The 25,600-nt window shown below is 39.2% G+C and overlaps 1 protein-coding gene and 1 long non-coding RNA gene across 7 annotated transcripts in view; one reads left to right on the top strand and one right to left on the bottom strand.

Moving 5' to 3' along the window:
• The window catches only part of COL4A3 (collagen type IV alpha 3 chain), a 148,230-nt gene that overhangs the window by 32,539 nt on the left and 90,091 nt on the right, over positions 1 to 25,600 (bottom strand). For all 6 annotated transcript variants that reach the window (XM_063648006.1, XM_063648005.1, XM_054479336.2 and 3 more), the window contains 14 exons: positions 24,571 to 24,612; positions 22,294 to 22,378; positions 21,054 to 21,089; positions 18,241 to 18,405; positions 15,659 to 15,751; positions 15,080 to 15,175; positions 12,207 to 12,277; positions 11,234 to 11,416; positions 9,080 to 9,248; positions 5,686 to 5,778; positions 4,618 to 4,722; positions 2,302 to 2,399; positions 1,598 to 1,748; positions 1,131 to 1,244 (listed from right to left, as the gene is read on the bottom strand). In XM_063648006.1, coding sequence (XP_063504076.1) covers positions 1,131 to 1,244; positions 1,598 to 1,748; positions 2,302 to 2,399; positions 4,618 to 4,722; positions 5,686 to 5,778; positions 9,080 to 9,248; positions 11,234 to 11,416; positions 12,207 to 12,277; positions 15,080 to 15,175; positions 15,659 to 15,751; positions 18,241 to 18,405; positions 21,054 to 21,089; positions 22,294 to 22,378; positions 24,571 to 24,612 — 1,501 coding nt within the window. The remainder of the gene's footprint in view (positions 1 to 1,130; positions 1,245 to 1,597; positions 1,749 to 2,301; positions 2,400 to 4,617; positions 4,723 to 5,685; positions 5,779 to 9,079; positions 9,249 to 11,233; positions 11,417 to 12,206; positions 12,278 to 15,079; positions 15,176 to 15,658; positions 15,752 to 18,240; positions 18,406 to 21,053; positions 21,090 to 22,293; positions 22,379 to 24,570; positions 24,613 to 25,600) is intronic.
• Positions 1,938 to 19,534, top strand: LOC134737715 (uncharacterized). Its single transcript, XR_010122893.1, has 4 exons — positions 1,938 to 2,229; positions 2,614 to 2,709; positions 16,732 to 17,504; positions 17,907 to 19,534. It is a non-coding gene; the product is annotated as an uncharacterized LOC134737715 (long non-coding RNA).

The following is a 25,600-nucleotide window of genomic DNA, read 5'->3' as shown; positions in this document are numbered from 1 at the left end:
CTAATTTTTGTATTTTTAGTAGAGATGGGATTTTGCCACGTTGGCCAGGCTTGTCTCGGACTCCTGACCTCAAGTGATCCGCCTGCCTCGGACTCCCAAAGTGCTGGGATTACAGGCATGAGCCACTGCGCCCGGCCACTTTAGAAATATTTTATGGCTGTAAATATTTAGCTTTGTGATTCGGGGTAACTGCACACTTACGCATGCGTGCGTGTGTGTGTGTGTGTGTATGTATGTATTTAATGTCCCCTCTGTAAAATTTCTGAGCTCCCTTCTGGCTCTAACATTCTCTGCTCCAATGACTCATGCAGTAATACAAGTGTAGTCTTTATATCTATTTTCTAGTCCTGCAGACACATTCTGGGTCTGCACCTTATGAGTGTTGCTCATTCTGTATCCTGCAGAAGACATACAGAGCTGTTCACATAGAAGTAAGCCACTGGACGCCTCTGGAAACAATAATAATACCACTGTAACAGTTAAGGTCTTGGTCAAAAATTTATTTGTGAATATATAAGCAGTATGATAGACCACAGACATTAACTGATTTCTAAATAAAGTTTTCCAGGAACAGTTCATCAGATCTGATGGAGAGGATCCAAAAACATAAAGTAAGTTTTCCATCATCTGGAACATCTAGCCTGCATCATTTAGATTTATTTTCATGTTTTTTCTTTTATATTGTGTGTAAAACAATCAACTATATATTTTAGTTTATAAGTTTTTAAACTGGTATCATTGCATACATTTACCCTATTTTAATAATAAGGATAAATTTACCACTTTAATATATTTATGAAAGTATTAAAAGTAAAATATTTTCTGGGAATTTAATATGTATATAAATATATGTAAACACACCAATCTCTGTCTTCAGCATTCATATTTTTCTTGCATAAAAGACACAAAGCAACTCACTATATTAACTTCAGGTTTCTTCTTTTATAGGTGGTGCGCACTACTGTGTGCAACAAACCCATGACAGCAAGGTTTACACTTCTGAACTATTTCTCATTGAACAGTGGTCAGGACTTGTTGCTGGACAGTTCCCATGTTAAGCAGCAAAGCACAGAGCAGGAGTCTCATGTCTCCTGCCCTTCTGGTGGCCAGTTTTGAGGCCCTCCTCCTACCTTGTTGCCCTTTCAATCCATTTAAGCCTGGAAGTCCTTGGGCTCCCCTGGGACCCTCTATGCACCTTCCTGGGGGTCCTTGTTCTCCAGGTGGTCCAGGCTGCCCTGGATCTCCTGCAAAAGAAAGCACAAGTATATACCCAGGTGCTAGAACTTAAGGTCTTGGTATTGCTGTACCAATCATTCTTCTGTTAATTTTTTTTCCACCTAAATCAGATCTATATTTACTACCATTAATATGCCTTTTCTAGAGGGCACTCATTAAAAAAGAAGGAAGGAAGAAGGAAAGAAGGAAGAAAGGTAGGGCAGGAACATTGGATGGGAAAATAATTAGGCTCCACAGATTCTATTTCTTGAACTAGAAGTTTTATTTGAGAATTCTTCATCCCTAGAACACCTTCACATTCAGTTTGCTGCATTTTAGCAGAGCTCACAGTGGAGAAAAGTAATGACATTTGCTATTGTACCTCGTGGTCCATCAAGCCCTTCATTTCCTGGAGTTCCAGGGAGACCTGGAAGTCCAGGGAGTCCAATTTCTCCATGTTCCCCAGAATTGCCTCTTTCTCCTGGAAAACCTGGTGTTCCTGGTCCTCCAGGCATGGCTACTGCTGGTTCTCCCTATAGCACAGAAATTGTGTTATTACTATATAGTGCTTCCAAATCTTCACTGATAATTGACTGGTCTCTGTTATGGAGGCTGTAAGTCCCTGTTGCACAGCCACCACCATGCCATCAACTTTCCTTTTTGAGCTCTAGTTGCTGACTTTTCTATAAGATTATGTTTAATAATACTTCAGGACATGTAGCCTCCACTTTTTCAGAAGACTGTGGGATTGTCTGCAAAGAGAAAAATCTAGATGTTTTTACTTTTGATAGTTTTTCTCATAGCTAACCACATTTCTTTCTAGAGTTGTCCCATTTTAAATACTCTGAGTGTTTATGAAACCATTAAAGATGATATCAAGATGAAATCTGCATTCTGACACCTTATGTTTTCCTTTCTAAAATGGAAGATGATCCAGAGAAACATTAAAAAAGTTTAATATCTTCATCATCTACAAATATATTGATAATTTCTACATCTAGAGTGCTCTGCCAGGTAGGTGCATACAAACTGGCCAATTAATGGTTACCTGCCCTCTCTTCTGTGACAGTTTGAATTTTTGCATACCTTGGTTCCTGGGAGGCCTGGCTTTCCAGGTAACCCAGGCTCTCCCATTTTTCCAGGACAACCCAGTGATCCTTTTGTACCCGGAAAACCTTGGTCTCCTACAGAGAAAAAACAGTAAACATTGTTGTAGGATTAGTCTTATTGAAATATTCTGAGCAGTAACTCTCTTATCTCTCAACCAGCTAGAGATGCTTTTATGAAAATTTAAATGATAATAAAACCAACGGATAAATTAGCAATTTTTTAAAAGTTCCAAATCAAATTACATTGGTTCCCATTTGAAAAAATAACTTTCTCTATTTTGTTGTTTAGTAGGGCTATGATTTTGATTCAGCAATTCTTCAAACCACTGATGCTGGTTGACCATTTGACTTTGTTTTTGAAGTATTTTTTACATACAGTGTACAGGTAAGTGGATTTTTATATATGGATATATTCATGTAAGCATGACCTAGATTAAAATACAGAGCTTTTGACCAGGCACGATGGCTCACACCTGTAATCCCAGCACTTTGGGAGGCCAAGGTGGGTGGATCACCTGAGGTCAGGAGTTCAAGACTAGCCTGACCAACATGGAGAAACCCCGTCTCTACTAAAAATACAAAAAAAAAAAAAAAAAATTAGCCAGGCATGGTGGCGCATGCCTGTAATCCCAGCTACTTGGGAGGCTGAGGCGGGACAATCGCTTGAACCCAGGAGGCAGAGGTTGCGGTGAGCTGAGATAGTGCCAATCACACTCCAGCCTGGGCAACAAAAGCGAAACTTCGTCTCAAAAAAAAAAAAAAAAAGATATAGAACTTTTTCAGCACCCCGGGTAGCCTTTCTCAACAGGGGTTGCTTAAGAGAATTTCAAATCTTAATGCCCTATAGCATCCATTGCATGCAAGGAATTAACTTCTTATGCATTTATAGTAGATGAGAAAGGGGTCAACACAGTTTCTGTGTTCTCTGGTTCAGAAAAGGAAGCCATGGTGAAGCAAGGCTGCATTCAGAGAGTTCCTTCATACCCTAATTTGACCAATATTTAATTTGCAGTTAGTTCATGGGATTCATTAGGTTTAATTGTGAAATTGTAAATCTCCACTTTCAAGGAGTTCTTGGGCTAGTTCTGATTCCCATAGTCAATAGTCTTCTTCCAGAGAGTCAATACCTAGAGTAACAAAGTAGGGATGTAATTTATTAATGCAGGGTCCAAGAAGAATGAAGTACAAATGTGAGCCAGGCTCCCTTACTTCACAGATCATTAGGAAGAAAACCAAGAAATTGGACTCAAAGCCATTCTTGAGACTCCATGAGAAATGTGATTATGTTTTCCATTTCAAATACTCATAAATTGAAATCAATATTCTCATATTTGGGCAAAATTAATGTATAATAAACACTGATGACATACTAATCCAAGAGCTGAAACACCAAAACAAGGATGCTATTTTTGACAAACATTTTAAATAATATTGTAACAAACATGAAATTGTCATAAAACTTGCAGTTCTATTTGAGAATCCAGGGACTCAGGTTACTCATATGCCATCCTGGACAGGACTTTCATGTACTTGTCAGTGGGCAGGCTTATGTGATTGTGTGAGCTCTCAGCGTCTAGATTTTTTTTGGAGTGTTTCCTCTTTGAGGGGAAACAGCATTTTTTTCCTAAAGGAAAATAAGTTCCGTAATTTATTTTGGAGTGTATGGGAAAATCAGCTATTTGTGATTTAATAGTTCCTTTCTTATTAAAAAAAAAAAAAGAAATGTATACATGTAAAAGGTGCAGGCATTCACTGAGAAGTATAAAAAATGTCTTTAAAATCCAACAATCAAGATTCACTATTACCATTTTGGTGAATTTCCTTCTAGTTGTTTTCTCTGTGTTTTTAAAAATACAGTTAATTCACCTAACATTATTATAAGATTTTTTTCCATTTATGGCTCTTGGAAAACTTTTTTTTTTTTTTGAGACAGAGTCTTGCACCTCAGCCTCCTGAGTAGCTGGGATTACAGGCACACGCCACCACACCCGGCTAATGTTTGTATTTTTAATAGAGACGGGGTTTCACCATGTTGGCCAGGCTGGTCTCGAACTCCTGACCTCAAGTGATCTGCCTGCCTTGGCCTCCCAAAGTGCCGGGATTACAGGCGTGAGCCACTGCGCCTGGCCAGAAAACATTTTAAAGAGTATTATGGATATTTCCTATTTTACTCATTTTATATCTTATATCCTATTTATATCTTTATATTATATTTTACTCATTTTATTTATACATATGAACATCTTCTAAATATCCACAACAAACTTTGTGTTTGAAAAAATTTTAAATTTACCTTTAGGTCCAGGAGGCCCAGGAAATCCAATTCCTGGAATTCCTGGTTCACCATCAGGCCCTGGAAGACCAGGATCTCCACATTTCCCCAGGGATCCAGGGATACCTTAGAAACAAATACACATATGCATCTCCACATCAGCAACTTTCCTTCATCTTGTTTTAAAAGAAAATGTCTAAGTTCTCTGTGTCGTCCTATCCCTTTTGCACATTAAGATTTTTTTTTCTTTTGATGGAGTTTCGGTCTGTCGCCCAGGCTGGAGTGCAGTGGCGCAATCTCAGCTCATTGCAAGCTCCGCCTCCTGGGTTCACGCCATTCTCCCGCCTCAGCCTCCCGAGTAGCTGGGACCACAGATGCCCACGACCACGCCCGGCTAATTTTTTGTATTTTTAGTAGAGACGAGGTTTCACCGTGTTAGCCAGGCTGGCCTCGAACTCCTGACCTCGTGATCCGCCTGCCTCGGCCTCCCAAAGTGCTGGGATTACAGGCGTGAGCCACCGTGCCCGGCCAAGAAAAAATTTTTAACACAACCCCAATCATATGCTCCCCTCCCTGTCCCTATCCAATGGACTAATCTTTAGGAACTGCAAAGAATTTTGTCAATATAATTTAATTCCTAGCAGGAAATATTCTAGATGTCTTGAACTATGTAAGTCTCCCTCCATGCATGCAAAACTCAGTTTTAGATCACGTTGGCAAAGACAATCAGTTTTCAAATGAAGATGCTATGGAAAATATCCTGATGAATTGCCAGTGGGCAAACATCACTTGCTCTCCCACTAAAACTCCATAAAGATTTTTCTGCTCTAAAATTCGTCTTAAGTAGTTACATAGGTTCTCTTCTGGAACCTTTATATTAGAAGTACCAGTGAGAATAATTTGGATAACCTCAGAGAACTACAGCAAGTCCCCAGCCTGCTTGCTTATCAGGTAAGACACTGCCCTGTGCTCTCTTTTGGAGTCAATGAATACATTTTTTTCCTTATAATGGGGACAGTATTTTTCCAAGAGAGTCAGGGTGTTGTGTGTGTCTAATGCCATGCACCAGATTTGGCAGAGGGTACTTACCAGGTGGACCTTGGGGGCCAGGATGGCCAGGGGGCCCTGGAGGTCCTGGTAGGCCTGGAACTGGTGTTGAAACACTGAGCTCTCCCCTAGGGCCTTAAGGAAATTTGTGGTCATAAGATTGGGGTATGTATTGAAGCTTGTCTTAGATGATAGGGGAAAATACAATTATAAAGGGTTTATAAACATATCCCAAAGAAAATAAAAAATAACCTCTGTTTTCACAGGCTTCAAAACTAGCTTAAGGATGACCAGCCCATAGAAGCTTTCTTATTGAATCAACAAATATATTATAAGTTTAGACAATTGTCTAAACTTTGTTTTAACCCGTTTCCTGTTTACTCTGAGATAACTCACAGATGACAGTCCTAACTTTACCCCCTTACATTAGGATTAGAGACAAGTTCTGTTTAGAAATAACTCCAAGAACAGTTATTGTATTTTATTTCACACTGAAAATCAGATTTGCTTCAGCCTCAAAGAATGTGTTTATGTAAAATTAAATGAGTGCTGGCAGCGAGCTGCACTTTTTTTTTTTTTTTCTAAAAAAGAAATTAATAGCCCAACATGCTGGTCTATTGAAAAGAGCCTATTCCAAAAAATTGATAATATGGAATTAAGTTTAAACGTTGGTGAATACTGATAGGATACTTATTTATTGGGTGGCTAGTTTCCACAGGAAGGCTGTTGAACAAAGCAGTAAGTTTTGATATGGGCAAGGCTGACATGGGTTTGTGAACTTGGACACTTTTCTTAACCTCTCTGATAAGTTCCTCATCTGTCGCAGGGGAAAAAATGCCTACCTAGCAGATAAGGACATGAGATAATATTCTGACCACAGTGGGCAAACATTAAAAACATGTTTAGTGATAAGTGTTGTCTATATAGTCATTTATTTATAGAAAAAATAGGTTTACAGTATGTGATGGGACAATTTTGATAATAATATGTTTTATGACAATGGAGTCCTTTAGTAAAGATTCACACTTAGAAGTAACAGAAGAGGCCGGGTGTGGTGGTTCACACCTGTAATCCCAGCACTTTGGGAGACCAAGGCGGGTGGATCACTTGAGGTCAGGAGTTCAAGACCAACCTGGCCAACATAGTAAAATCCCGTCTCTACTAAAAATACAAAAATTAATCAGGCGTGGTGGTGTGTGCCTGTAATCCCAGCTACTCAGGAGGCTGAGGCACAAGAATCCCTTGAATCCAGGAGGTATAGGTTGCAGTGAGCCGAGATCACGCCACTGCACTCCAGCCTGGGTGGCAGAGCAAGACTCCATCTCAAACAACAACAACAACAACAGAGCATTTGGTGATGGATTAGAACAGGGCTAAATAAACTTTTGCTGTAAAGGGCCAGATAGTAAGAAATTTAGGCTTTGTGATTCAAATCTACTCAACTACTCAATTCTGCCATTGTAGCATAAAAGCAGCCAGAGACAGTACATACAGGAGTGCAGCTGTGTTCCAAGAAACTTTATTTATGGATACTCTAATTTGAATTTCATATAATTTTCATGCATCACAAAATATCATTAAACATTTTTTTCTATCATTTGAAAATGTGAAAACCATTCTTAGCTTAAGGATCATACAAAATCAGGCAGTGGGCTGGACTTGGACTGTGGGCTGGACTTGGACTGTGGTCCACCACCATTTGCTAGTACCTGGATTAGAACAGCAGCCTCCTTCGGCCGGGCGTGGTGGCTCATGCCTGTAATCCTAGCACTTTGGGGGCTTAGGCAGGTGGATCACCTGAGGTCAGGAGTTCAAGACCAGCCTGGCCAACATGGTGAAACCCCATCTCTACTAAAAATACAAAAAATAGCCTGACGTGGTGGCAGGTGCCTGTAATCCTAGCTACTTGGGAGGATGAGACAGGAGAGTCACTTGAACTTGGGAGGCGGAGGTTGCAGTGAGCCAAGATTGCGCCATTGCACTCCAGCCTGGGCGACAGAGCAAGACTCCATCCCAGAAAAAAACAAAACAAAACAAAACAAAAAACAAAAAAACTCAGCAGCCTCCAAATTAAGGTGCAGATAAACATAAATATTTGTTTATTTAATATATAGAGAAAGTCATAAAATAAGATTTACATACATGTGTGGACAGAAATGGTGCATACATTTATAACATATAATGTAAGGTTGTGCACTCAAAAAGTTTTACCGATGAGGGAAGACACTATAAAATGATTTAGAGGTTTACGGGGTCTCACCCTTTAAAGTGATTTTATTTATTTATTTATTTATTTATTTATTTATTTTTGAGACAGTGTCTCAGTCTGTTGCCCAGGCTGGAATGCAGTAGCATGATCTCGGCTCACCGCAACCTCCACCTTCTAGGTTCAAGCGATTCTCCTACCTCAGCCTTCCAAATAGCTGGGACTGTGGGTATGTGCCACCATGCTCAGTTAATTTTTGTATTTTTAGTAGAGATGGGGGTTCACAATGTTGACCAGGCTGGTCTTGAACTCCTCACCTCAAGCGATCTGCCCACCTTGGCCTCCCAAAGTGCTGAGATTACAGGTGTGAGTCACTGTGCCCAGCTGAAAGTGATTTTAGAAGTAAAACATGACCATGGTGGCATTATTTGCTCAAAACTGTCAGTAGCATGCTATTCTGACCTTCAGCCACACTCCTGAATCCAGAACTACGGCCAGTATATGTATATCCCAAAAGTTACCTGGACTTTTAAACTATTATCAGACCATTTTCCTTCATTTGTCTTAGATATTTTAAAGTTTTATTTGTAACCTGCCTATTGAGTTATGGATCAAAATCAACAAATTTGTGGCTGGGCACAGTGGCTCATGCCTGTAATCCTAGCATTTTGGGAGGCTGAAGCAAGGATTGTTTGGGGTTGGGAGTTGGAAACCAGCCTGGACAACACAGCAAGATCCTGTCTCTACAAAAAATAAAAATAAAATATAAATTAGCTGGTCATGGTGACACGCGCCTGTAGCCCCAGCTGCTCGGGAGACCAGGCAGGAGGATCTATTAAGCCCAGAAGTTTGAGGATGCAGTAAACTATAATTATGCCACTGCACTCTAGCCTGGGCAACAGAGTGAGACCCTGTCTCTAAAAAAACACAAAAAACAAATTTGCAATAACACTAAGATCTATTCATTTCATATATATATATATATATATATATATATGTCATAGATATAGAATATGCTAGGAAATTTCAGTTGAATTGCCCAGTAATGGAGAAAAAATGAGTTTTCTTTAACATACCCTACATATTCTTTCCTGGTATCTGTGAGTTGACATATTCTATTCGTTAGAAGCAAGTTTCTATATTTTCCTTAGTCTTGGAGAAGCTTCGTTAGCTCTAGAAACCATCAACCCACTCCATCGGAAAACAGGACTGGAAAGAAAACTAACCAACCGGCTTCTCCGGGTGGTCCAGGGTCTCCAGGAGCTCCTTGCGTGCCCTGAGGACCAGGTTCTCCTTGGGGTCCGTAGCCAGGTGGTCCAGCTGGTCCTGTAGGTCCTGGGGACCCAGGGGAGCCAGGATCCCCTGGAGGACCTTGGTCCCCCTTCTCACCACTCAGAGCCTGTGACAACAGGAATGTGTTTGAATCGTGCTTCATTCCAGTATCTTCTTCCACAACAGGTTAATCATCCTCCAAATGTGAATACCAGTTAGGCTGTCATTGAGATCTTAAATTAAAAGCATTTGGCATTTGATGAGAATTATTACTAAAATAAGAGCACTGCAGGTTTCTGCCGTTTTGTGTCCTTTGGAGTTTAGCAACATTTTTTGAACTAGGAACTGTCTTGAGTCCCACTTGAGATATCTTACAATGACGGGTCTCCCATATGGTAATAGCCACTAAAACTATATTCAAATTGACCAATAGTTCAAATGACTTTAGCAGTGATATTCATGATAATGTTACATTTCTGAAATAAAATGAGCACAGCAAACCTTTATTTCTGGTTTCACCAGGTATTTTCATGGCAAAGGGGATTTCCTACCTCTATTTTCTCTCATAAACTGTCTAGTTTTTAAATTTTCTTATGCTATAACCTTGAAAATGATTTGTAGATTTAAAAGAAGTTGAATTTGACAAAATAATTTAAGCACTCTTCCTTCCCAACATGGCCCTCCAAAATAAATTTGACTCAATTTTTCATTGTTCAATATAATCAGATGGCTAAGTGGTCTGTCTCCTTTTTTAATGACAGGGTGTAAGACTCAACAAATCACCACCTTGATTTTTCTCTCATTTACTTTATGGAGCATCTTTACCAGAACTTATAAAGAAAAATTAGTGAGATGCAAGTAGGGACATCATACAAATGTTCTTAATACTAGACCAACAAAATTCTGGCACTGTCACTTTATAAGCATAACCACCACAAAGTGAACAGCCTGGGACTTGGCCAAGGCAGGGTTTGAGAACTGCTGGCCCCAGAGAAGCTGCGAGCCAAAAAGGGTTTTGTAGTCAGAAGCATTTAGGAAAGACCAGATAGCTTATCTTCATGTGGAAGACTCACAGTTCATATTCTGATATTAAAGGGTCTGTAAATGAATCTTTAAATTTGTTTACCAAGTTTCTCCAAACCTCTTTGAGGTAAGATCTGTTTTACTGGATAACACAGGTTAGCCCTGGGAGAAACTGGTATTTCATAGAATAGTTTGGGCAGCATCCCTTGCAAACCTCTTGTAAATACATTATGATGACAGGTGCTCACCCTCTCACTCTATGACATTTTAAAATAAATCTTAGGGCTGGATGCAGTAGCTCACACCTGTAATCCCAGCACTTTGGGAGGCCGAGGTGGGCGGATCACCTGAGGTCAGGAGTTCCAAACCAGCATGGCCAACATGGTGAAACCCTGTCTCTACTGAAAATACAAAATTAGCTGGGTGTGGTGGCGCATGCCTGTAATCCCAGCTACTCAGGAGGCTGAGGTGGGAGAATCGCTTGAACCTGGGAGATGGAGGTTGCAGTGAGCTGGGATTGTGCCATTGCACTCCAGCTTGGGCAACAAGAGCAAAACTCCATCTCAAAAAAAAAAAAAAAAAAAGATCTTGGTAGGTATTACCTCAATTAAATATGTGAGAAATTCTTTCATGAAAAGGGATTAAATTTCCATAAAATTAAATAAATGACAAAACATTTAATCTCTTTATATGACTACCATACCCTTAAATATGCTGTCTTCTTATGCATTTGTTTAAAAATATGGACATTACTCCAAAATATTTACTAAACTTTCCACTATACATCATTTTCTGAACTTTTCCATAGACTCATTTGATACAAATATGGAACTGTAATTTGTGTATGAGATGGGGTCATTATCAATATAGAATTTTGATTGGTTGAAATCGCTGAATGCTACCTATTTATTCTGTCAAAATACTGTAACTATTTGCTTGGGTTATTCCTGCTAATTTGAAGATGCTTCATTCTGCAGTTAGAGCGATGAACTGTGCTGAGCAGCCAACCATTTTTGGAAAAGAAATCACTTTATCTCTTAACTTCAGAGTACTTCATTTATAGGGAGGGTAAAGTTGCTAAATACCAACCAGTTCGCCTTTAGGTCCTGGTAATCCTTTCACTCCCGGAGTTCCAGGAATTCCATCCAAGCCCTTTCTCCCAGGTTGGCCTCTGAGCCCCGGGTCACCTGGGGCACCCACTTGCCCCTCAGGCTGAAGTGTTTCACCTTTTTCTCCTTTAAGTCCTGGGTCACCCTGGGCACCTGGGAAACCCTAGGGTAGTACACAAATGAATCTGCATTGTATTTTGTTAGAATTCTTCTTGTGTCAATCTTAAAAACAGTGTGGACAAGAACTTTTCAATTTTAACATGAATTTTTTCAACACACTCTTTGGTCCACAACTATTATTTCAAGCATTTTGTTTGTTTTGCTTTGTTGTTAACTTCCAAAACTGAAAAATAATTCAGTTAGATAGTATAATTCAAAACAATACACACAATAATATAATTCAATACCATAGAACAATCACCATAATTCAGGTTATGTTTGAATGTTGGTAAATTTTAACAAGCCTCTCTGAATAATTCAATCTAAGTATATTTATCTATAACTTTTTGATTCACTATGACAGTCAAGATTCTAATTTTTAGCAGACTTATTGAGGTATAATTTACATACCATAAAATTTCTCCTTTATAAGAGTACAATTCAATGATTTTTAGTAAATTTATAGAATTATGCCACAATTCATCACAATCGTGTTCAAACATCTCCATCACTCTCCCAAATTCCCTCAAACCTATTTGCAATGAACCTTTGTTCCCACTGTCAGCCCTAGGCAACCACTAATCTGCTTTCTGTTTCTGATACCATTTCAAACTGTTTATAAATTCATTGACTCATTCACTTAATCAGTCACAGATTTATTCATTTAATCAACAGGTATCTATTAAATGCCTACTGTTTGCAAGGCACCAAACTGATAAGTGTGTTGCAACCATATTTCTAGAGTGTGCAATTTTTCAAATTGAAGCTAAAGATTTAAAAACATGAAATCTTACTGGAAATCCTGGAAGACCTGTATTTCCTGGGGACCCTGGGCTTCCTTTCAAGCCAGCTGCACCTTGTCTTCCTGCAAATCAACAAATTATTAACTAACTCCTCATTGAATGCCAACTCTAAGTAGACAGGGTAATACAATGTATGAAGAAAATAGAGTGTTTTCTTGTGGGGAAAGAAAGACAACTTCTATCATAAAACATAAATGCAATAAGAGAATGGGAGTAAATAACAGAACAAGACATCATGTAAAAAGTAACTCAGATCTTAGCTTCTTAAAATTTTATCTTCATAATTTTAAGAATATATTTTTATTTTTTGAGTATATATTACTTTTAAAAGTAATATATGCTCATTACAAGAAAATTATGCAGAAAGAAGAGACTAAAAATCACCTATATATCTACTACTAGAAGATAATATTTGCCAAAGTTTAATGTAAATTAATGATACATTTTTATATCCATAAGCGCATAGGACTCATAGACACACTATTTTGGAATTATAGTATACATATGTCAATAAGTATGAATTTATAGCTTCATTTTAAATGGCTGCATGCTGCCTATTGTGTTGGCGAGCCATCATTTATTTAGCTAAATGCTGTTTTTAGACATTTAGACATTAGGTAGACATTTTTCAACTTTTAGCTGTTGTAAACAATGCTTTGAAAAATGTCTCTGGGTATTTAGCTCTCCAAATTTATCCAATTATTTCCTTTATAATAAATTTTTAAAAGTATAATAGCAGAGCCAAATGGTCGCTTTTCTAAGGTTTTGAATGTCTCTTGCCAAATTGCATTTTATTGTACAATTTTATACTTCCCATAGGTATTTAAATATCTCTGTCAAGATGATCCCTTTAAATGACTTTCTGGGTGGGTCTTTGGTCAGTTAATCAACACATATTTATTCAGATTCTATTTTTTGCAAGATATTGAGCTGGGGTGTCTTTTTATAGTGATCCAAACCATTTTACTGCTTACATATCTTCTTTGAGCTGCACCTGGATAGGCCAAATGTAGAGAAACTATGGAAAATGCAACAATGCAATGAGTGATCAGCGTCAGTGAGCTGCTCACCTGCTCACCTTGAGCCAAAGAGGAGACTCAAGGAGAGTATAGGAAAATAATGATTTTTTATCTTTTATTATTTTTCCTCCTTATTTCCCTCCTTCATTTTCTTCCTTTTGGTTTTTGTTTTAATAGAACATTTCCCCTGGGTATTTGGATACTGAACAGGAGTAACATGAGGAACAGCTCCTACCTCCCCTCTGCCTCTTCCCTCACAAGCCTGTGAGTCAGGGCAGGGGCAGCCACTGAAAGTAGCAGAGGCCTTCTTAAAGGAGTAGTGAGTGGGATCTGAGGGGACAAAGGATCCCTGCCCAAGTGCATGTCATCCAATCATCCAGTGGCTGCCCACAGTGTCCACGGCTGCCACCATTAGTCTTTCATCTTAGGATTGAGACCCTATGCCAATGCAAATGGCTACTGGACGGTGATCATGTATAATATTCCCTATCCAGGTTGCCAGGTAGACCTTTGGATTAACTCCCCAAAAGCAGCCCCCTAGGAGACAGGCGACAGCACCGAAGTCAGGGGATGCAGGCGTGGAGGGTAAGAGCACGCTTGAGGATTTAAGTTCAGTCTCTACCACATTATTAGCTATGCCACCTGATGCCTCAGCTTCCTCATCTGTCAAATGGGGTTAATTATAACACCAACCTCTAGGGTTGATGTGAGAAATAAAGGAATGGAGGCACATAAGACCCTTAGAACAGTGCCCCCAACACACAGGCCAAGGGCTCTGTAACTTCAATTCTTAATGGTTAATGATACATAATTTGATGACATTGTCTGAAGACCAAGGTGCTGGTGGCAGAGTCAGGACTGTGGGTGGTAGCAAGGGAGAGACAGGCTCTGTGTAGACAGGGGAGTGGCACAAGGGGCAGAGGAACCCAGTCAATAAACAGAGATGTTTTGTACTTCAAAGTTTTGCCCATAGGCAGTTCCGTAACTGAAGACGGGGAGGTCAAAAGCAGAGGTGGTGACAGCCAGGAGTAACCGCGTGGTGCGGAGAGTCCTGGCTTGGCACAGAGTTGTCAAGAGAAGGCTTGTGAATCATCCTTTATTTAAGCCTCAGGATACTGGCTATAAAATGTTTTTTTTTTTTTTTTCTTTTCAAAATTTGACTTAGTGGCTAATTTTTTTTTTTTTAAAAACACCATGAGATTTTAAATAAAAATTCCAATTCCTTTCTTCTCATGAAAACTTGGAAGATTTATTAATGCAGGGCCTGACATGTTGCACAGTAACAATGGGCTGGAGCCGAGCGCCCGCTGGCCCATTCAAATGTGCCCTCAGTTTGTTTACTGCAGTTCTGCAACTCTCTTGTCCCCAGCACTGAGGATGTTGCAATTTTTTAAATAGCAGTTGCATCCTTAAGAAGAAAGTGAAATACCGCATTTTTCTATGACTCTTTTAAAAGTAGGAACATGAAAAAATGGACTGAGTAGGGTTGTGTCTTTTGAGAAAAAAAGGGAGAGCATATTTCTTCATGGAAGAGAAAGAGGGTGTGTGTTTCATGCAGCTGCTTCACTGCCTTCAGTTAACTGCTGTTCTCTTGTAGGACTCTGTGTTGACAATTCCTGCCTAACACAATACTTTGCTAGGGGTCAGCAACTAAAATGGAACAGGGAAAAATACCAGCTTTTCTTGGATTTTGGCTGACTTTATGTTAATAGAATATATGTTTTTGAAACTCTCCCTCCAAGTTCATCTAAACCACGTTGTGACATCCACCAATATAATGCCTTTATTTTCTTGCAGTGTATTCTTTTGTACTTGCAAAAACACTTGCATGCAAATTGTTTGTACCTGGGATTCCTTTTACACCATGTAACCCTGGCAATCCTGGGAGACCGGGAGGCCCTGGGATATAAGGGCACTGTGTACACAGGAGGCCTGGTTCTCCTGCAATGAGAGTATACTAGCATTACTTATAAAGCTACATCGAGTCCTCAGAAAGAACAAATATTTTCCAACCACACTGTCATTTATTACATTTAAACATTTTTATGTAGTGAAAATTATCTAGGACATTATACATATTAATTTAAAAATTCATGTATTATAGATCTGCTTACTTTAATGTTCTGAGCTATACAGTTCTTCTGAAAGGGAAAATTCCAAGAGTCTAACATAAAACATCTATTTCAGTGTTTCTTTCCTTGCATGCAGGCGAAAACTCACATTTTAGGGATATCCAGCAATTTATTGCATGGGTGCCAAATAAATTATTGATTTACAGATAAATGAATACTTTTAGCTAAGGGAAAAGAAGTCATCACTGACTGGTAGCTATTTGGGATCATTGTTATCTCAGGAGGAAAAATCAGTGATAATAATGACGATGAAAAAGGCTTATCCTAATACAACATTATTGATTGAACCAACCTTTGGGCCCGTCAACTCCTGGGATTCCTGGAGACCCTAGATAGCCTGGCAGTCCACGATCTCCAGGTGGACCCTTGCGAAAAACAATACCACCTATAAAAATACAGCACCAAAGACAATTTTTTATTAGTGTTTTTTTCAATTTAGCAAGTATTGTAATATATGTATTATTTAAAATGCATCTCTCTCATCTTTGTATTGGAAGTCTAGTCTTTAGAAGTTTATCTGCAACTGAGAAAGCATGGTGACCAGCTCTTCCCTTCATATTACATAGATGTGGTATTTTTAAGGTAGTTGATCTTTGAAAGCTCATTGTATAATTTTTTTTGTCACAGAATCAACCTGTTTTATCTTACTTAGTTGTTTCCAATTATTCCAAGTTGATATGGTTTGGCTGTGTCCCCAAATCTCATCTTGAATTGTAGTTCTATAATCCCCATGTGTCATGAAAGGGACCTGGTGGAAGGTAATTTAATCATGGGGGCGGTTACCCTCATGCTGTTCTTGTGATAGTGAATGAGTGCTTATGAGATCTGATGGTTTTATAAGGGGCTTTTCCCCATTTTGCTCAGCACTTCTCCTTGTTGCCATCCTGTGAAGAAGGACATATTTGCTTCTCCTTCTGCCACGAGTGTAAGTTTACTGAGGCCTCCCCAGCCGTGCTGAACTGTGAGTCAATTAAACCTCTTTCCTTTATAAATTACCCAGTCTCGGGTATGTCTTTATTAGCAACATGAGAACGGACTAACACACAGACAATCCCTTTAGCATCTTGAGGCAAAGGATCAACTCTTATTCTGGGTATTTTTGTATACATCGTATTTTCCTGATATACTGTAGATGCTTAATATATATTGAGTAAAAGAAAAATGGATTCTGACTCAGGATATCAACTGTTTTCTCTTTGTTGCTTGTCCACATCAATTGAGTTGTCCTTAAAGCAGGTCTCTAAGAAAGCTCTTTTCAGCTTCCACATTATCTGCTACTGTAATGTTGCAATGAGCAGCTATTTCTCTTAAACTGGTTAATTATGTTCAGTAATATAATTTTTGGCTTTGTCATTTCCATTACAGGTTGAAGGCAATGGTGATGAAAGTAAATATTTAAAAACAGTACCATAGCTGTCCCAAATTTAAGAAAAACAAGGTACCACTGGAAACATTAAATTTCATTAGAACACAGAAGAATGACCATTTTGTGATCAGTTTTCTGCATCTTTAAAATGCCTGGAAGGTCATCTTTAAATGGTACAATCTGATAAAAGTTTAATACTTATTGTAGACTTATATGAATACTTCTACATTCATACATTTTTGTATACTTATACATTTTCATATTCAATGAATGCTTAATTCAAAAAATATTTGAGTATCTGCAGTGTTCCCCATGCTACATACTGAGCTTAAACGGTCAAAAAGACACAGTCTTTGACCTCAAAATACTTTGATTCTTGTAAGAAAAACGGACAAAGACAAAGATAAGGCAATGTGAAAACTTCTACAGTTGGAATAATCTTGGAGGTTACAGGATGTGGACTCACTGAAAGCTTTCTGCTGGACTTGAACTTGAAGCTGCAGTCTGAAGGACAGACGGGTGTTGCTTAGAGAAGGGAAATTAGGAAGCAAAGACCCCTGGACAGAGTGTAGCAGGCACAGAGGGAGCATGACACCTCCGGGAGAGAGCCGCAAGCACCTAGGCCCAGATCCCAGCTTTAGCTTCATTAGCCCTGTGAACTCTGTATGTCAGCCTTGACATAGAAAAAAAGAGGATACTAAACCTCCATCTTAAAAGAGACTTGGAAGAAGCTGGGATTATAGGCACACCACCACACCTGGACCTAGAAAAGGTATGTTAAAATATAAAGTGTGATCTATATGTTCGTGAGGACCTATTGTACCTATGAGCCAACACAGAATGCTAAGTGGCTCTGTAGAGGGATGCGAAGGAAAGGCTCCCTGTGTCAGAACCTCTGAGCACCACTTCAAGTCCATTGGGCCACACCTCTGTCATCTCTGACCCCTTTACCTCATAGCATGTTGCCTTACACCCATGCGGCACACCTCTGGCCTACTGTCCTGGGGCTTCCCTGCTGATGCCAAGGCGTGGGACTTCCTGGGAACCATGCAGACACAGCCTGGAAGTGGGAGGATGGGAGGTGGGGGGCTGCTCCTCTCTTGGGGGGAAATCTTTGACCCATGGGAACTAGGAGCAAATGGATAAATTCTTGCCTCTTTCTCCCCTGGCACAGGCTTCTTAGAAGATAATCTCCAGGGCTGAACAGGCAGTTGCATCTGGTCAAGGCCAACTTGATAGCCACCCATCCTTCCCCGCGTCACTCTGTTTGTCCCTGCCTCCTGCTCTGCTCTCTGGGAAACTCAGGCTAAGACTTTGCTGCATTTGTTGAGTAGTCATTGCATCAGTTTCTTTCATAGACAGTTAGTGAAATGAAGACCATCGGAAAGGTAACTCATAAAAACCACACAGTCTGATGGCTAAGCTGTGAGGAGGGTTTGTTGCTCCTGGTTTGCACACATCTGTCATTTGATGCTATACACAAAAGGGGTCCCCTTCCACATCTTTACCTGGTGGTCCTGGAGGTCCCGGTGATCCTGGAAGGCCTGGTGAACCAGGACAACCTGGGGACCCAGGAGTCCCCATGGCATCCTTTCCTGGGAGGCCTCGTTCCCCTTTACTTCCTTTCAAGCCTGGCCATCCAGGGGCTCCTCTGAGGCCAGGCCTTGAAGATCCTTGGAGAAAATAATCATTTCTTGTATTTTACATTTTTTCCTGATTAATACAAATTTATTTTTTAATTGCAAGTGATATAATTTTATTTATAAAAATTGCACAATGTAGAGGTACATAACACATATAAAATAAAAAAGTGAATATCCTTGCTTTTTTCATCTGTGGCCTTGTTAAATAACCACAGTACAGCAAAGTGGAGAACATTCCATTCCCACGAGAAAATTTATTACAAGAAACTGAAACAGAGTTTGGGATGCACTGTAGTCTTTTTATCTAAAAGGAAGTGAGGAATACTTCCATATATGCTACTTTGTAGATATTTTTTTATTAGAGACTAGAGGATGCCCCCAGTGCCCAAAATGAGAAAGAGAGAAAGTTGTTAAGTGGACTTTATTCCTGCCAGTGTCTTACACATAAAAGGGTGTGATGGGGGATAGACATCTCCTGGGAAAGGAGCCGTGCCTGGTGGTACAAACCCCACCCTAATCTTAAAATGGTGAGGATGTGAGGAGGGGACAGTCTCAAATTTCTGTCCCACAAACAGTTTATTAAGAAGAGAGATGCCACCAGCAAAGGGCTGAGAAACCAGCTGGGGTAATATCTGATTATGTCCTATTATTTGAACACAAAGACAAAATCTTCTGATTGACATCCGTTTCAGAGCTTTGTATTTTTTTAATCATATTTTACTTTGGCATATTATATTTGTACTAATTTATGGGGTACATGTAAGATTTTGCTACATGTATCGAATGTGTAGTGTAATGATCATGTCAGGGTATTTTTGAGTATCTATGACCCAAGTATTTATCATTTCTGTGTTGAGTACATTTCATGTCCTGTCTTCCAGTTAATTTGAAATATACAATACATTGTTGTTAACTATAGTCACCCTACTGTGCTATCAAACATTAGACTTTATTCCTTCTATCTAACTGTATGCTTGTACCCATTAACCTCTTCACCCCTAAGTCCATCAAAAAAACTCTTAGAACCGATAAACAAATTCAGTAAAATTGCAGGACATGACATCAACATACAAAAACCAGTAGCATTTTTTATGCACCGATAATGAAATAGCCAAAAAAGAAATCAAGAAGGCAATCCATTTGCAGTAGCCACATACACACAATAAAATACCTAAGAATACATTTAACCAACAAGATGAAAGATCCCTGCAAGGAAAACTATAAAACACTGGTGAAAGAAATTGAAGAGGACACAAACAAATGGAAAGACATCCCATGCTCATGGATCAGAAGAACTAATCTAGTTAAAATGACCATACTACCCAAAGCAATCTACAGATTCAATGCAATCCCTATCAAGATACCAATGCCATTTTTCACAGAAACAGAAAAAACACTCCTAAAATTCTTCTGGAATTAGAGCTTTGTAATTTTCCACTCATTGGCTTCTTAAAGGAGCCTGTTTTTTGTTTGTTTGTTTGTTTTTGTTTGTTTGTTTTTTACTTAGGGGCCTGGCAGGGGGAAGGAGGTCTTCCTTAATGTCAGAGCTCTAAAATATCTTTTTGCCCCATTCTAACTGTAAGAGATATCTACTATTAACAGTTTGAGGTATATCTTTCCATGCATATTCAGGTACATATAATATTTATCCATTTCTGTATCTATTTTTTAAATAATGGAATTATAGTATACTTATAGTTCTGCAGTCTGCTTTGTTGATTAATTTTCAAAATTATGAAGTAGTATAATATACAACATCATATAGAGAAAAATATGATTGGTGGCAGGGCACTTGCCCAGTAGTTTATCAAATTTTGCTCTTTTTTCTTAGTTTTGTTTTCGTTAAAAAGAACACACTACAGTTATACTTGATGAGTACCTGTGGGCCATCCCTGATCCAACTCTTTTTCCTCTCTCAAAAGGTAAACACTCTAATGAGTCACAGATGAAAGTTTAGAACTTTACAGAAAAAGTATAATGTAGGTATCCTTATGCAACTTGTGATATGTTATGAAAACTATCATTTTCAACCAACCTCATTACCATGACATTGTTTTCTACTTCTGTACCTCCTCTGAGTTTCAAGGCCCCTGCTCATACTCCAAAGTCACTGTAAAAATCCTGTACAATAAGGCTTTTACAAATAGTTAAAACGGCTGAGAAGAGAAAAAGAGCATTTCTGTATCAGTTTGTATCAGCTCCACTCCTTCTTCCACTGTAAATTGCAAAGATGACAATTTAAGAAGCTGAAAACACTGTTCTATTTTATTTTGAGATGGAGTTTCACTGTTGCCCAGGCTGGAGTGCAGTGGTGCCATCTCAGCTCACTGCAACCTCCGCATCCCAGGTTCAAGTGATTCTGCTGCCTCAGCCTCCCGACTAGCTGGAATTACAGGCATACACCACCATGCCCAGCTAATTTTTTTGTATTTTTAGTAGAGACGGGTTTTGCCATGTTTGCCAGGCTGGTCTCGAACTCCTGACCTCAGGTGATCCACCTGCCTTGGTCTCCCAAAGTGCTGGGATTACAGGCGTGAGCCATTGAACCTAGCCTGGAAACACTTTTAGATCAGTTAATGAAACATTTGTCTTGTGTAAAGAATGCAAACTTAATAGAGGACAGCTTATTTTCCTTTGTAATAGCATTTCTATTTGTACTCCAAGAAACATGGACCTACCAGGACTTCCAGGAACTCCGGGGGGACCACTGGGACCTGGGAATATATAACATAAATCAATTGCTTAGAAAGATATAAATGCTATCCCATCCACTTTTGAAATCTTGGGTGACAATATAATGATAGTTAATAATACAGAGTTTTCATATTTTTTTCCTACTCTCACCTAGACAAATATTAGAAATTTTCACTTATTTAGACAAGAGAAAACTAATCTTAGAAATCTAACACTGAAAAGTAAATCATGCCACCATTATCATTTTCACGTAATTCAGCAGAGATTTACTAAGAGCCTTCTCTGTGTTCAGCACTTTGCTGGAAGTGTAGACGCCAGAAAATCAAACAGTGCTGAAACATCCAGGATAGCAGTTTGTCTTGGTGTTCCATCTTAGATTGCTTCCACCTGTAATATCCTGGGGGTTATAATTCCTTTATATATACATGTGAGTGATTTACAGTAAGTGTACCAGATTTTAAAGAAAATCTATATCAATGTCTGTATTCATCTGTCCTTTTATTTAAATACACTGGGAAATTTTATTCTTTTAAGTAAAATTTTCCTTTGAAATCTTCTTCATATCAATAATTTGTCTAGATCAGTGGCTCCCAGTCCTGGCTGCATGTTGGACTAGTCCAGGGAGTTTTTCCAATCTTTCAGTGTCCAGAGCCCTCCTCCAGACAATGAAATCAGAATCACAGGGTGGGACCTTGACGAGGCCATTATAGAAGTTCCCAGGGTTTTCAATATGTAGACAGAGATGAGAGTGATTGGCCTAGAACTTTTGGATTTCTCCAAAGTGATACAGTATAAGTACATGTGACAATAATTCATGTCATCAAAGACAGATCATTGTTCCAAGAGTCAGGAAACCAGGGTTTCAGTTCCCCCTTGCAAATCTCTGTGAGTTTGTTTGTGGTCTCCATTTTTCCCTTCGTAATCCCACTGAGATTGCCAATGCCTTGCACTCCCTCCTCCTGCCCTCCAGCAAATGTTTCCATGACAGACTTGAACTTTATGCTTTGCTACATAAAGATAATTTAATTACCTTCCTGGTATACCACCTATGAAATAAAAATATGAAGAGTAGGGGACATCAAAAAATAACACCTCTATGAAAATGAAGAGATCTCCATTCCCTTTCCTCGCCCATGTCAATTCCATAAGCACATGCTATTTATTACCTTGAAAGAAAGCCAGAAATATGTTCAGCAAGTGCTTTGGGAAGAAATTTATTCTTACCTTGTGGGCCACGAGCTCCTCTGGGCCCTGGTGGGCCTGGAGTGCCTTCATCTCCCTTTTCCTGGTGTGTGTCATAATATTCTGTCTTAGAGGAGAAAGAAACAAATACAGAGAAAGGATAGCTATTTATGGACAGCTCACCAAGCATCATTACTTCAGTTTCTTCATTTTGGCCCAAAGATGGCTTCCTTATGTTCCTGAATTCATAGGTTTACATGTTAGCAGGTATATGATAGTCATGCAAATGTAGGTGGAAAAATTTAAATAAGTAGACCTTTGTGGTATCACAGTATCAGATATTTTATGGGCTTTCAATTAGAAATACATTTTATGATGTGACTCAGGTTACACACCCACATTTATATGTACACATTCATACATACCTATGTATGTGTGTATATGTATAGAAAAATTAAAGTTTCACAAAATAATGACTTATTATTACAACATATGATCAACTCTGATACTTTTTATTCTATTCTACTTCACTTTTCAAAAATGCTGGTCCCGGTGGACTGAACTTATTTCCATTCTGGAAGTGTATGGAACCCACACATCAAAAAATACTGTATTTATTGTTTCTTTAATTTCCAGGGAACCCTTGACCTGCAAGAATCGAGGAATATTGTTTCTGACATGCTCAGTGGACCTACTGCTGGTGTCCTTAACCATTTCCTTCCTAAGTGGAACTTCTTTTGAGGTTAGTAGAAGCTGCAAACAGAGTTATATGGAATTGAATCTAAGAAAATACACAGTGAGGAGTGCTAAGAATTCCTCTGAAATGTAATGAAAAGGTAGATTTCATTTAGCATTCAGTATATTTATCTTGAAGGAAAAAAGGTGGAAATATCAAAAGTTTAAAAAAAAAAAACCCTCTTTGCTTTTTCATATGCTAGATGGATCAATTACTTTGTTGACTTATTTAACAAGAGCCTTGTGGTTAAGCAATATATATAAAATCACAAAAGTATTATATTAATAATATAACATAATAATGTCCACCATGAAATCTGTAATGATATGCGTGCACCTACCAAGTGTTGGGCACAGTGCTAAGTGATTTCACAAAATAGTTATTTAATCTTCCTGGCAACTCCACTAAAGTATTTTGGGACTGCTATAGTTTGAATGTGCCCCCTCCAAAATTCAGGTGTTATCAATGTGATAGAAGTAAGAGGTAGGGTCTGTAGGAGGTGATTAGGCCATGAGGGTTTCTCCCTCATTAATGGGATTAAGGCCCTATTAAAAGAGGCTTTGAGCAGCCTCAGGTCAGCTTGCCCTTCTGCTTTCTTCCACGTGAGAATGCAGCCAAAAGAGCCCTCACCAGACCAAGGGCCAGCATCTTGATTTTGGACTTCCCAGCCTCTAGAACTGTGAAAATAAATTTCTGTTCTTTACAAATTACTCAGTCTCAGGTATTCTATTGTAGCAGCACAGAACAGACTAAGACAGGGGCTCTATGCACCCAGATCATTTGCTTTCAGTGTAAAGATGCAGATTTCCAGGCCCCACTCCAATTCCTGAGTTACATTACTGAGCATGGGGATCTGAGAACTGCATTTTTAACAGGACACCCTTTCCCCTCATGACCCTTTTGCCACCATGTGCCATTTGGTTTAACCTGCATGACCATTCATGGCAGCCTTGCTTGGCACAAAACTGAATGTGAGAACCACTGTTTTTTGAGGTAGGAGATGAATGGACACCAGCACTCAGAGTCCGGGTCCCCTTTCTCCTTTTCTTCAGCTGCAGAGTCACAGAATATAAAATGTGGCTGCTCTGCAGTTAGGAGCTGACATGAAATACATGTCCACTGGGAAGGGGAGCACTGCCTGCTACCCAGAGCTTGGGCTGGAATGATTGCTTTTTGCTGACCATATATTAAACCCATAGCTTAGCTTCCTCTAAGGAGTTGTCATAACTCGGGCCCAGGTGGAGGGGAGGAGAAGCTGACTTCTTCATCCCTTGTTGCCTCACTGTCCTCCTTTACCCTGAAGGTGCAGGATCACCTTGGGCCTGGGCTGCTTAGACAAAGCTTTTCTTGTCTTCCATAGCCCAGCATGGGCATCACTAGTGCCTTCCAGGGACCAAATAGAAATATTTACCCATGGTCAAAGGGACAAATAGTGACCAGCTATTTTATGCCCTGGTTTGATAACAAGGTACATGTTACAATCTCTCTCACACAGTTAATGAGAGACACTGATTCAAAATTTCCTTGCTACTTTAAAGAACTTGATCAAACATAGCATTGATATTGTCTTTAATCACACTTACTGGACCACGAAATCCTGGAAGGCCAATGTCCCCTTTCTGTCCCTACAGAGAAAGACAATTACAAATTGTGAATATGGTCACCCAAAGTATTTACATATGAAAAGCAAGATGTACAGTTAAAATGAGCAATAGATTGATGTTTAGATGTCATGTACAAACCAAATTAAAGTTAAAGGGACATTGACTTTAAATTATTTTCCTGGAGAGCCCATATCTGGGTAAGGATTCCCATCTACAAGGTTGTACAGAAGTAGTTATTGCCCTGGTGGTTCTCCAGGTTTCTTTCACAACACCATCTGCAATGCTTGTTCATGTTCATTGCACGTTCCTGTGTTCTCACCCAGGTTAGAGGCACAGGAATATCAGACAGTGGCGTGTATGCATTTCCAAGTGTCCCAGCTGTAACCAACCCCCTTTCCTTCAAGAAAGCATTTCAGAATTCTACTGGAAGTGATACTATTAAAGGGTAAATCTTGATTCTGCACATATACCTACATATATAGCCATGTGCCACATAACAATGTTTGGGTCAATGATGGACTGTGTATATGATAGTGGTCTCATAAAATTATAATATCATATTTTTACTACACATTTTCTATGTTTAGATATACAAATGCCCACCTTTGTGTTACAATTGCCTACATTATTCAGTAAAGTAACGTGCTGTGCAGGTTTGTAGCCCAGGAGCAACAGTCTCTGCCATCTAGGTTTGTGTGAGTACACTCTATGATGTTCACACAATGACAAAATCACCTAATGATGCATTTCTCAGGACATATCCCTATCTTGAAGCAACACATGACTACACATGATTTGAAAATGTTTGTAACATATTGTCATAAGGGAAGAATACAGTTCACAACTAATTGATCACAACCTTTCAATGTATCATGACTCAGATTGAGACTCGTGAACTCTAGCCTATGCTTGATCTCAAATAACCAAAAACTTCCTACAGTTGTAGGATTTTTTCAACCTCTTCCTCGTGGGAAGCTTCACTCTCACTGGTCCTAAGTCAGACAGCTTC

Source organism: Pongo pygmaeus, chromosome 11 (assembly GCF_028885625.2).
Source record: "Pongo pygmaeus isolate AG05252 chromosome 11, NHGRI_mPonPyg2-v2.0_pri, whole genome shotgun sequence".
NCBI classification, from domain to species: Eukaryota; Metazoa; Chordata; class Mammalia; order Primates; family Hominidae; genus Pongo; species Pongo pygmaeus.
The sequence above is the reverse complement of the archived record's forward strand: the minus strand, read 5'-3'. Positions and strand labels throughout refer to the sequence as shown.